This window comes from Bubalus kerabau, chromosome 1, assembly GCF_029407905.1.
Source record: "Bubalus kerabau isolate K-KA32 ecotype Philippines breed swamp buffalo chromosome 1, PCC_UOA_SB_1v2, whole genome shotgun sequence".
Classification (NCBI taxonomy): Eukaryota; Metazoa; Chordata; class Mammalia; order Artiodactyla; family Bovidae; genus Bubalus; species Bubalus kerabau.
The window spans coordinates 32,975,493-32,987,854 of NC_073624.1; the positions used below are offsets into that span (position 1 = coordinate 32,975,493).

The window sequence follows — 12,362 nt, forward strand, 5'->3', positions numbered from 1 at the left end:
CTTGAGGGTTTTTATTCAATCATAAAGAATAACACTGAAAAATGCTTTAATATTAACTCAGTTTGGTATTTTAGGGATGTTTAATGTTTCTTTGCCTTTATCTTATTTCAGAAATGTTGAACCTGAACTGAAATCACTTGCCATGGGTTTCCATTCACTAACTATTCGAACACTAGGTATGATAAATATGTAGATGATAAATTCCAGATATAATTTTTCATGTCAAAGACTAAAATGTAATTGATTTCTAATTGTAAGAAAGTTTTTTAAAGGTATAAGTAAAAATTATTTGTATCTTTGTGGTAAATGAAAAATAATGAGATAAAGGAAAACTAAATGACCTAAAAGAAAATCTGATTGTCAATTCTATGTAAAATCAATCTGTAAGAATAAGGCATCATTGCACTTGTATTATATCCTTTCTAAAACAAGAATCAGTGGTCTCCAAAGATTTTTAACTTAAGATGTAGGGATATTTCTTCCCATATGCAGAGTGAAGGGCTATCCTTATACATTGAGGGGCTTAATGCTCAAAACAGCTCCAAAGGCCCACAGATCATGCCAAACAACAAATGCAGACTTTCACAGTCCCACTGACTAGTTCTGTAAAGCAGAAGGAAAAGGGAATGGATGTTAACTGAACTCAGGTTTGGCTGCTGCCTGCTCAAAAGTCAATACTCCAGTCAAAACTCCAGAGGCAAGTGTTGATAGAAAGGAAAGTTGTTTTAATCAAAAAAGCCAGCAATCTGGGGAGAAGGCAGACTCATGTCCCAAAACCAACTCTAAGATTCTGCTTTTCCCTTTGGGAGCAGTTATGATATCTGCAAAACAACTCCAGGGTGTACATCAGACACTGAAAGATTCTGTGACTTTATTAAATCGGGAAAATAAATTGTTGGCATATATTTTTCTTAAAGAGATGGGAATATCAGAGCACCTTACCTGCCTCTTGAGAAACCTGTATGCAGGTCAGGAAGCAACAGTTAGAACTGGACATGGAACAACAGACTGGTTCCAAATAGTGAAAGGAGTACATCAAGGCTGTATATTGTCATCCTGCTTATTTAACTTCTATGCAGAGTACATCATGAGAAATGCTGGGCTGGATGAAACACAAGCTGGAATCAAGATTGCCAGGAGAAATATCAATAACCTCAGATATGCTGATGACACCACCCTTATGGCAGAAAGCGAAGAAGAACTAAAGAGCCTCTTGATGAAAATCAACGAGGAGAGTGAAAAAGTTGGCTTAAAACTCAACATTCAGAAAACGAAGATTATGGCATCCGGTCCCATCACTTCATGGCAAATAGATAGGGAAACAGTGGAAACAGTGTCAGACTTTATTTTCTGGAGCTCCAAAATTACTGCAGATGGTGACTGCAGCCATGAAATTAAAAGATGCTTACTCCTTGGAAGAAAAGTTATGACCAACCTAGACAGCATGTTTAAAAGCAGAGACATTACTTTGCCAACAAAGTTCCATCAGCCAAGGCTATGGTTTTACCAGTAGTCAAATATGAATGTGAGAGTTGGACTATAAAGAAAGCTGAAGAATTGATGCTTTTGAACTGTGATGTTGGAGAAGCCTCTTGAGAGTCCCTTGGACAACAAGGAGATCCAACCAGTCCATCCTAAAGGAAATCAGTCCTGAATATTCATTGGAAGGACTGATGTTGAAGCTGAAATTCCAATACTTTGGCCACCTGATGTGAAGAATTGACTCATTGGAAAAGACCCTGATGCTGGGAAAGATTGAAGGCAGGAGGAGAAGGGGACGACAGAGGACGAGATGATTAGATGGCATCACCGACTCAATGGACATTAGTTTGAGTAAACTCTAGGAGCTGGTGATGGACACGCAGGCCTGGCGTGCTGCAGTCCATAGGATCACAAAGAGTCGGACATGACTGAGCGACTGAACTGAATTGATTTTTAATTTTACAAAGGGTGGCTTTGATTTGTGAAACCTGAGAATTCCTAATCCTGGTTTCTCAGTACCAATTTTCATCAGGTATATTTGTCTCGGACACCAGTTCCTTGACATTCTGAGGTTTCTCATTCTAAGTCTCAAATTGAGACTGACTATAAGTAAATGTGCTTCCCTTGTGGCTCAGCTGGTAAAGAATCTGCCTGCAATGCGGGAGACCTGGGTTCGATCCCTGGGTTGGGAAGATTCCCTGGAGAAGGGAGAGGCTCCCCACTCCAGTATTCTGGCCTGGAGAATTCCATGGAATCTATAGTCCAAGGGGTCGCAGAGAGTCAGATACGACTTAGTGACATTGACTTCACTTCACACAAGTGTAAACTATGAATCACTATCATTTTTATCTAATAATATAGAAGTTGAAAATCAGCATATCTCTAAAATTTTGGTCACATTACCAATGCTTAGAACTAGGGTAAATCTCAGAGTTTATTAAAATAGCAGTAAGAGTAGATGGACTTCACAAGTGGCTCAGTGGTAAAGAATCTGCCTGCCAAGCAGGAGACATGGATTCAGTCCCTGGGTTGGAAAGATCCCCTGGAGAAGGAAATGGCAACCCACTCCAGTATTCTTGCCTGGGAAATCCCTGGACAGAGGAGCCTGGCAGGCTACAGTCCATGGGGTTGCAAAAGAGTCAGACATGACTTAGTGACTAAACAATAACAACAAGAGCAGATGGGCACTTTGCTGTAAGACAACAAAAGTGCTCCTGTAAAGCCTCAAAAACTGCAAGACCATACACTACAAGTAAAAACTAGGTTAGGTAACAGACCACTGAAGACCTTGACATCATTATGAACAGGACATTAACAGAAACAAAATTTAGCACCAGAGTCTGTAATTTGGACAGCCCAGGCTGCTTCAAGAGGTATTAAAAATGAACACAATCAATAGAGGGAAAAATGCATGATTGTGGGCTCTAATGACTCCAAGATGATGGGAGTGGATCCCTAAGGCAAGAAATAAGCACAATCAGGAGCCTTGTTGTTGTTTGCTATTTAGTTGCTAAGTCATATCCAACTCTTTTGTGACCCCATTGGACTGTAGCTTGCCAGGCTCCTCTGTCCATGGGATTTCCCTGGCAAGAATACTGGAGTGGGTTGCCATGTCCTTCTCCAGGAGATCTTCTAGACCCAGGGATTGAAACTGCATCTCCTGCGTTGGCAGGTGCATTCTTTACCACTGATCCACCAGTAAAACCTGGCATTCACCTTAAATTTTGCTTACAAATAGAATTGAAAAATCTTCTGTCTTTGCAGCTTCTGTCTTTGCATTTGAGCAAAGAGTTTTTTACTTTCCCTGTGAAGTTATATCTCTACTCCTTCTATTTCAGCTGTCCTTGCCTAAGAAAAAAATTACACATGACCAACATAACTTCTGTGTTTTACTGACAGTTTTCTGCTTTTTTACCAACCAGGTTTAAGTTAATTAGTATTACAAGAAGAACAATGTAAAGACATGTAATCTCGTTTTTTCCCTATGTGTGTTGGCATGGTAAAGGTAGATAAAAGATGCCTTTGCTATTGTATGTGATTTGAACTTTGGAGATTCCTAATAATTTTGAATCTTTTTTTAAAAAAATAACTATGCTTTTTTGTAAGGCTTTATTGAATTTGTTACAATATCTCTCCTACTTTATGTTTTAGTTTTGATCACAATGCATATGAAATCTTAGCTCCCTGATTAGGGATCAAACCCTCACACCTTGCATTGGAAGGCGAAGTCCTAACCACTGGAGCACCAGGAAAGTCCCAGTAATCTTGATTCTTAAGTAGAGTTAGACCAAATAAATGGATGAGTCCTCCAAAATTTTCAACTTCTACATAATCCAACAGGTATCAGTGTGGAATGTCACTGTTTCCTTTGAAACATTCTCCTCCACTGACATCTTCTCATCTGATGTTACAGGAGGAATTCCAGCTCCTATATATTTTGGAGCTCTGATTGATAGAGCTTGTATGAAGTGGTCCATCAATAACTATGGGAAGCAAGGGTCTTGCAGGATATATAATTCCTTGTTATATGGGTAAGTTGTCATAAATATACTTCATTAATTTTTTTCCTTTGACTCGGTTAATTCCTAAAGAATGAGATATCATTTTCAGTGTAGTAACAGTATTAATAATTATAGCCACCATTTAATAAGTTTATAAATAGCTCAAAGTTATAGAATTGATTCCATTCACCTTCAGTTAAACCCAATAACTGTTCAAAGTATCTTTTGCATAAAGTTTGTCAACATTTAGTTAACAACGTTATGAGACAAGAGCTTCCTAACCTACAAGGTCAGTGGTCATCAATTCTTCTTGCTCATTATAATCACCTGAGGAGCTATACCTGTGGCAGATTTGTTTTGATGTTTGGCAAAACTAATACAGTGTTTCAGGTTTAAACATAAAATAAAATAAAATAAAAAAGAAGTCATTAAGAAAAAATAAATAAAAGTACTAATTTCTTTTTTTTTTTTTTTCTTTTTTTGGCTGTACCACACAGCTTGCTAGGATCTTAGCTCCCCAAACAGGGATTGAACCCACACCCTCAGCAGTGAAAGTACAGAGTCCCAACCACTGGACCACCAGGGAATCCCCTCAAAATGCTATTATATGTGTCCTATCTTCAGCAATTTTGATCTAATTGGTCTGGGGGGTATGGCCTGGGGAATGAGGGTTTTCAAATCTCCTCAGGTGATTCTAATGTTCAACCAGTTGAAAATCACAGGAATAGATCGTGCACGCTAGGTAATTTTATGTAGTTGTTGTAAAAAATTTTCAGTAGACTACAAGGATCTTGTGGACCATAAGCCCATAAGGTAAACATAGGCTCCTGGTTCAATCTAAATGGATTCAATTTGATTATCTCACAGTCACTTAATTTCCTTTATAATCTGTTCTCATTACACATGAACTAATCAGTCTTTGAGAAAGTTAAACATTCCAAACACACCTTACTTTATGGATAGCACTTGTGCAGATCTTGAACCAACCTTGGCTTCTGTGGTTAACATTCCTTTAAAAATAATCACAGGCTGCTTCTGCTCCTATCAAAAGAATCACTGGAATCGCTACTTCAGTATTTCTACATAAGATTTCAAGCATCATTTTTTAAGGTCTTCTGCATACTGGAGAGCAGCAATGTAAAGTGTTTTATACATGGATTCTTTTTTCTCTTTTCGCAGACATACTTTCTTTGGCTTGACTACAGGCTTAAAATTCCCAGCCCTTGTTTTATTCATTGTATTGATTTTTGCTATGAAGAAAAAATACCAAGGGAAAGATATTAAGGCATCAGAAAATGAAACAAAAGCCGTGAATGAAGCAAATTCAGGACCATTAATTAATGATGCCAAAGTGGACCATGAAACACATATTTAGGGGAGAAAAAATTCTTTTTCTGCTGCTGTGTTTTCAACTAACATTGTATTAATTGAGTAGGATGTTATTTTTGAGTAGTTCCTGGTCTTTTCACTGACAATTTCCACATTCTATACTAATGATGAAGCCAAAACCAAAGGGAAAAAAAATGGGAGTACTCATTGTTAACATATGACCATGCATTTGTGGTTAAGATTAGAATGCATGATCCATACAAATTTAAGGTGAAAGTTATAAGTAATATGTAACAGAAAAAAAAATTTGTTCAGATGATTGTAGTACAGTAAAACCAGTGACTAGAAAATAAGTATAGGTGAAAAAGGAAGAGAGAAATTAATAGTCTAAATATGGAGAAAAGCCCAATACCTTACAAATAAACCAGTTTGGACCATGTTATTCAAACCTAAAGTCTATTATAATGGAGGGCTTATGCTATCATGACATCTGTCATTTGTGAATTAAGTTATATACTTCTCAGAACTTATTATTTTATAATTTGAAATTGTGTTTGACTATCACACAACCCTTGATGCATATTCTTCCAACCTCTTATTAAAATACTACTGAAGAAATAGAGCTAATCGAAAATTTGCAAGTTGCCATTGTCAGCATATTACAGGCTGCATTAAGTTTTCTTCAGGTCCATGGAAGTGGATTAAGAAACACTGACATTAACTTGAGAAAGCAAAGCCCATTTAAAGGTGTGTCTTCACTTTGTCTGCTGTCTATAAGAAATGGAGTCTGCACTGAATCATTTACCAACTGTCTCAAAACTACCTGGCTTTTTGTGTTTGTGTTTAGCGCATAAAGAGACATCTTTCACACCTCCACAAGTCGGACAAGAAGTGGAGTGAATGAGACCAAATATCTGAACATCACATTTGCTAGTGATAACAGCTTTTTATAACAAAAGCTAAAAACTGTAGTTTTATTCTCAGGCTAAAAGATAAAAAGTTAGAGGTCATTAAAATCACCTGTGAAACATGTTTTTAAAGAAATTACAATCATACACCTACCCAAGATTCTGGTTCTAAACATTTGTGGTACAAGCCTGGACCTCCCCTTTAAAAAAAGTCCCCATAGGGCTCCCCTGGTGGCTCAGTGGTAAAGAATCTGCCTGCTAATGCAGGAGACACAGGTTCTACCCCGATCCAGGAAGATCTCACATGCAGTGGAGCAATGAAGCCGCTGTGCCACAACTAACTGAGCCTGTGCTCTAGAGCCCAGGAGCTGCAACTACTGAGCCCACATGCCACAGCCACTGACGCCTGTGCACCCGAGAACCCACACTCCATAGCAAGAGAGGCCATGGCGATGAGAAACCTGCACACCGCACCTAGAGAACAGCGCCCACGCTCCATAGCCAGAGAAAAGCCTATGCAGCAATGGAGACCCAGCACAACCAAAAATAAATAAACAAAATTATTTTTTAAAATTTACATAGAACTCTTGATAAAGAGACACAAAAAACCAAACTATATGATAGGAGACGATATCCCTGAGTATACCAAAGACACACCACACAAATGCTTGCTAGAATCTGAGAATTACATTGGAAGTTATAGATATCAACCTGTTGTCAAACTGTAGACCTAAGAAAGATTCATTAATCAAAAAAGCAGAAATTTGGAAAAATCACCCACAGGCAACATTACTATATGACAGGTCTAATGGGATCTTGTCTCATTAAAAAATAAAGAAAGAAAATTACAGAGCTGTTTTTTAAAACACTGTATGAAAATAAAGGCAGTATCTTGAATATTTAGTTCTTCAACAATTATTGAATGTCAAGAAACTGATAGGTAAAATGAAATATGACTGTAAAATAAACAAAGAAGGACACTACCTCATGGAGGTTACACTTTAAAGGGGAAGAAGAACATTAACAAGATTAAATTATAAAATTTTATAAAATTATATAAATTAAAAGATAATTTTATATTTATATGTGACATGAACAGTGAAAGAAAGGAACATTAACAGATATACAACAGATTATTTGGTCTACTTCAGAATCCAAGAATCCAGAATAAATATTAATCTTTAATTCAATTGCATTTATTAAACATAAATACAGATTCTAGGGGAAAAAATCAACGGAGACAAGAATATAATAAGAAAAGTCTTTGAGGAACCAAAATAATGCAAGACTCTAGTTAAACCATACATTGGATAAAATTGAAAGAAGTCAATGGCCCAAAACCTAAATCCATGATGAAGAAGATACATTTGGAAAAAAACAAATAATGCCAGTCGCGGCAATATGGATGGACCTAGAGATTATCATACTGAGTGGAGTAAATCAGACAGAGAAAGACAAATATCATATGATACCATGTATATGTGGAATCTTAAAAAAAGTACAAATGAGCCTTTTTATAAGACAGAAATAGAGTCATAGACATAGAAAACAAACTTATGGTTACCAAGGGGGAAAGGGGGATGGGAGGGTGAGGGATGAACTGGAAGACTGGGATTGACAAATACACACCTACTTTATATAAAATAGATAACTAATAAGAACCTATTGTATAGTACAGGGAACTCTTCTCAATATTTGTAATGACCTATAAATGGAAACCCACTCCAGTACTCTCACCTGGAAAATCCCATGCATGGAGGAGCGTAGTAGGCTACAGTCCATGGGGTCGCAAAGAGTCGGACATGACTGAGCGACTTCACTTCACCTCATGTGGGAATAGAATCTAAAGAAGAGTAGATATTTAAAAAATCAGTAAAAACGTATAATAAAAAGATAAAAAAGCAATTTGTGAAATAAAGGTAAGTTATTTAGAGGACAAACAAAGCACCAACCTAAGGAATCTATTTTTGAGGAAGAAATGGAGTTGGAAAAGAAATATTAATCAGAAATTTAGTGGTAGAATGACTTCCTGCTCTGAAGAAAGACTTGAGTATCCAGACTGAGGTCTCCTTGTTTACCTGTGTCTTCACACTCTCTTTCACCTTCATGAAATGGGGTCTTTGATTAAGATGTTTTTTTCCTGAAATGCTCTTTTTTCCATGTAACTGCTTCTTATCTAAGTTCAAATCTAAGTTCAGTCACTATTCCTTCAATGTCTCTGACTTCCTCATTTGTTGAAAAAAAAAAAACTTCCAATATATTTGTAGCAGTATAACATTTATCAAAATGGTAATTTTATACTTATTATGGTTATTTGATAACTGTCTGTGTACCCCACTAGTCACAAGCTCTAGGAGGGTAGAAACTGAACTCATTTTACCTACTTATTTTATTCCTTCTATCTAGCTGAAAGTGAAAGCCACTTAGTTCAGTTCAGTTCAGTCACTCACTTGTGTCTGACTCTTTGCGACCCCATGAATTGCAGCACACCAGGCCTCCCTGTCCATCACCAACTCCTGGAGTTCACTCAAATGCACATCCATCGAGTCGGTGATGCCATCCAGCCATCTCATCCTCTGTCATCCCCTTCTCCTCCTGCCCCCAATCCCTCCCAGCATCAGAGTCTTTTCCAATGAGTCAACTCTTTGCATCAGGTGGCCAAAGTACTGGAGTTTCAGTTTTAGCATCATTCCTTCCAAAGAACACCCAGGACTGATCTCCTTTAGAATGGACTGGTTGGATCTCCTTGCAGTCCAAGGGACTCTCAAGAGTCTTCTCCAACACCACAGTTCAAAATCATCAATTCTTCTGCACTAAGCTTTCTTCAGTCCAACTCTCATATCCATACATGACTACTGGAAAAACCATAGCCTTGACTAGATGGACCTTTGTTGCCAAAGTAATGTCTCTACTCATTCATGTCCAATTCTTTGTGACCCCACACAAGAGTGGGTTGCCATTTCCTTCTTCAAGGGATCTTCACCACACAGGGATCAAACCCAGGTCTCCTGTATTGCAGACAGACTCTTTACCATCTGAGCCACTAGGGAAGCCCCCAATATCTAGTTGGTGTCTGACAAATAGGTGCTTTATCAATTATTCTTGAAAGACTGAATGAGTGAATGAACTCCAAAAGTGCCAGTCACATGAAATATGAATGTTATAAACAAGAACTAAAAACAACATGCAAAAATAAGTCATTGGATAAGTAATGATGGTTTCTGATATTTTGAAGATTTTCTTTAATATTTTAAATGAAAAGGTAAAAATTTTAATGTCAAAAAAGTACTTTTTGACTGCCATCTGATGCTAAGCACAAGAGATTTAAAACATTTATGAAACAGAATCTTGGCCCTTTGGAAGCCCACAAATGAGGTGGACAATAGGCACACAAATGTATGATAGTATATTCTCTTGCAGTCAAGTGGTTAAGACTTCAACTTCCAAACTAGAGGGTGGGAGGTGTGAGTTCAATCCCTGATTGGGGAGCTAAGATCCCACATGACTTCTGGCTAAAAAACCAAAACACAAAGCAGAAGCAGTATTCTAGCAAATTTATTAAAGACTTAAAAATACAAATGTATGATAATATACAATGTAATAAATATTAGAATAAAGATGTTCATGTATCTCATTCATAGGGACCATGCTAGTCTTGTCTCAATTTCAATATTCATCTTTGTGGAGACTGTACCCCCTGAAAAAAAGTATTGAGAATTAATCACAACAAATTTGGCACGGTCATTGTCACTTTCCTCTTGTGCACCTTCACTAAGGTGCACTTGTGCACTGTGCTAGGTCGCTTCAGTCGTGTCTGACTCTTTGCAACCCTGTGGACTGTAGACCACCAGGCTCCCCTGTCTATGGGATTCTCTAGGCAAGAATACTGGAATGGATTGCCATAGTCTCCTCCAGGGGATCTTCCTGACCCAAGGGTCAAACCCATGTCTCTTCACTGGCAGGCAGGTTCCTTACCATTAGCACCACCTGGGAAACCCTATATAGGCTTGCTCACCACATGGAAACCAGGAACCAACATGATGAGATGATTAGATAAGCAGTGTGGTTTCAGCAACATCAACTCTAAACCTGTAGTTTATAAGACTACAAGGTTTTGTAAAGGGAATGTCCTCAGAAGTAGATGAAAAGTGGTGTCAACTACACATTGGCACTTGCCATCTATCTCTACAAGGATTAAATCATATGCTGCTGCAGCTGCTGACTTTCAACACCCTCTAAGAGGAGTTCACCGTGGAGAGCAGAAATGAGGCACTCTGTGCTCTGGGAAAAATGGCAGAATAGAGCTTCAGATAGTCAGATATTTTCAGGAGCCAATTTTATGAACCCAGTTCTTGTACCTGTACCTCTTCATCTCCAGAAAAGTTCTAAAATCCTTCATGGTGATGACTACTCCTCATGACTAGCAGAAATCTTCTGCAAAAAATATGGGCTTGATTGCATGTATTCTCCCTTCATCAAAACCACATACATACTGACTTTGCCCTCTGCCTCCTAGAAGTAGTTTCTCAGAGCTATCCGAAATCTGTCTCCTGGGTGATAGTCCTCATTTTGCCCCAAATAAAACTTAACTTACAACTCCCACATTGTGCATTTTTAAGTCAACAATAAAATTTTAAAATTATCACTAAAAAAAACCCCACAGATACACCTCTGAGTCTCAACCAATCTCCACTGTTAAACTTGAGGCTGTTTCATCTTATATCCTTAGAACATTATGCCTTTGAATTAAGACTTCACCTCTAGTTTGGTTGGAAGAGATCATATATTTATCCAGAGTGAGATTCCAATCACAGTGGGCATGAAATTTAAATTATTTTTAAGCAATATATTTTTGAAAGGAGTGGAAGTAGAAAACATGAAGATATTCAGAAAGCAAGAGCAAAAGTAACAGAAAAGTGAGATCATAAGCACTAAAAAACTTTTGTCTATTCACCATTATGTTTAAGACTGATCCTCCCATAATGATTCTATACATTTAAACCCTTTGTAAAAATGTCCTTTTGAGTCACATTCATTTCTTTTAAGTTATTTTTTTAATAATTCTAATAATTTGACTAATCTGTTTTACATCAGGGTTTGGGGTTGATGATTGTCTTGTCTATTCTGTGTTTTTTATTACCTTTTATGTCTTATAATTCTTTGTTGAAGGCTATACATGTCGTGGAGAAGGCAATGGCACCCCACTCCAGTACTCTTGCCTGGAAAATCCCATGGACGGAGGAGCCTGATAGGCTGCAGTCCATGGGGTCGCTAAGAGTCGGACCTGACTGAGCGACTTCACTTTCACTTTTAACTTTCATGCATGGGAGGAGGAAATGGCAACCCACTCCAGTGTTCTTGCCTAGAGAATCCCAGGGATGGCAGGGCCTGGTGGGCTGCCGTCTATGGGGTGGCACAGAGTTGGACACGACTGAAGAACTTAGCAGCATACGTATAGTAGCCGACAGTTGACATGGAGCTAAGTATTTTTCAAACTTGGAAATGAGCACATCTTTCCTTCTACTAGACCTTTAGTGTGGGATCTGTAACAAGAGTGAGGCTGGGTTTGAGGTGTGTTGTTGCACTGGTTACCCTCAGGAACTTCCCAGGTGGCTCAGTGGTAAAGAATCCGCCTGCCAATGCAGGAGACACAGGTTCGATCCCTGGATCAGGAAGATTCCCCTGGAGTAGAAAATGGCAACCCACTCCAGTATTCTTGCCTGGAAAACTCCATAGACAGAGGAGCCTGGCAGGCTAGAATGCATGGAGTCGCAAAAGAGTCAGACACCACAGAGTGACTGAGCATGCGGGCACACACGCATGGTTACCCTCAGTGCACCAAGAGCTTCAAATTCCTCTGGGAAAACTTTATTTAGGATCTATTACGTTTGTGGATTTGGCTCTCCCTTTGCCATGCTACCCATGAAAAATCTGTCTCTTGCCACTCACACAAATATATCCCACTCTTCTTTTTATTGGATCCTTGTTACTATGGGTGTGATCTCGGGTGGCCTCAGTCTGCAGCAGCTTGAAGAAAGGTTTGGGTTCCCAGCCTGAGACTGAGGTCAGGCCAAGTCAGTGAGAGCAGTGAATCCCAATCACTAGAACATCAGGGACCAGTGACCAGAGACAAGGCCCTGAC

General features: G+C 38.5%; 1 protein-coding gene across 1 annotated transcript in view; it reads left to right on the plus strand.

Moving 5' to 3' along the window:
• The window catches only part of LOC129645969 (solute carrier organic anion transporter family member 1B3-like), an 80,249-nt gene extending 74,891 nt beyond the window's left edge, over positions 1-5,358 (plus strand). Inside the window, exons 13-15 of the mRNA XM_055571570.1 lie at positions 112-176; positions 3,896-4,013; positions 5,163-5,358. Of these exons, the coding sequence (XP_055427545.1) occupies positions 112-176; positions 3,896-4,013; positions 5,163-5,358 (379 nt within the window). The remainder of the gene's footprint in view (positions 1-111; positions 177-3,895; positions 4,014-5,162) is intronic.
• The last annotated feature ends 7,004 nt before the right edge of the window (positions 5,359-12,362 follow it).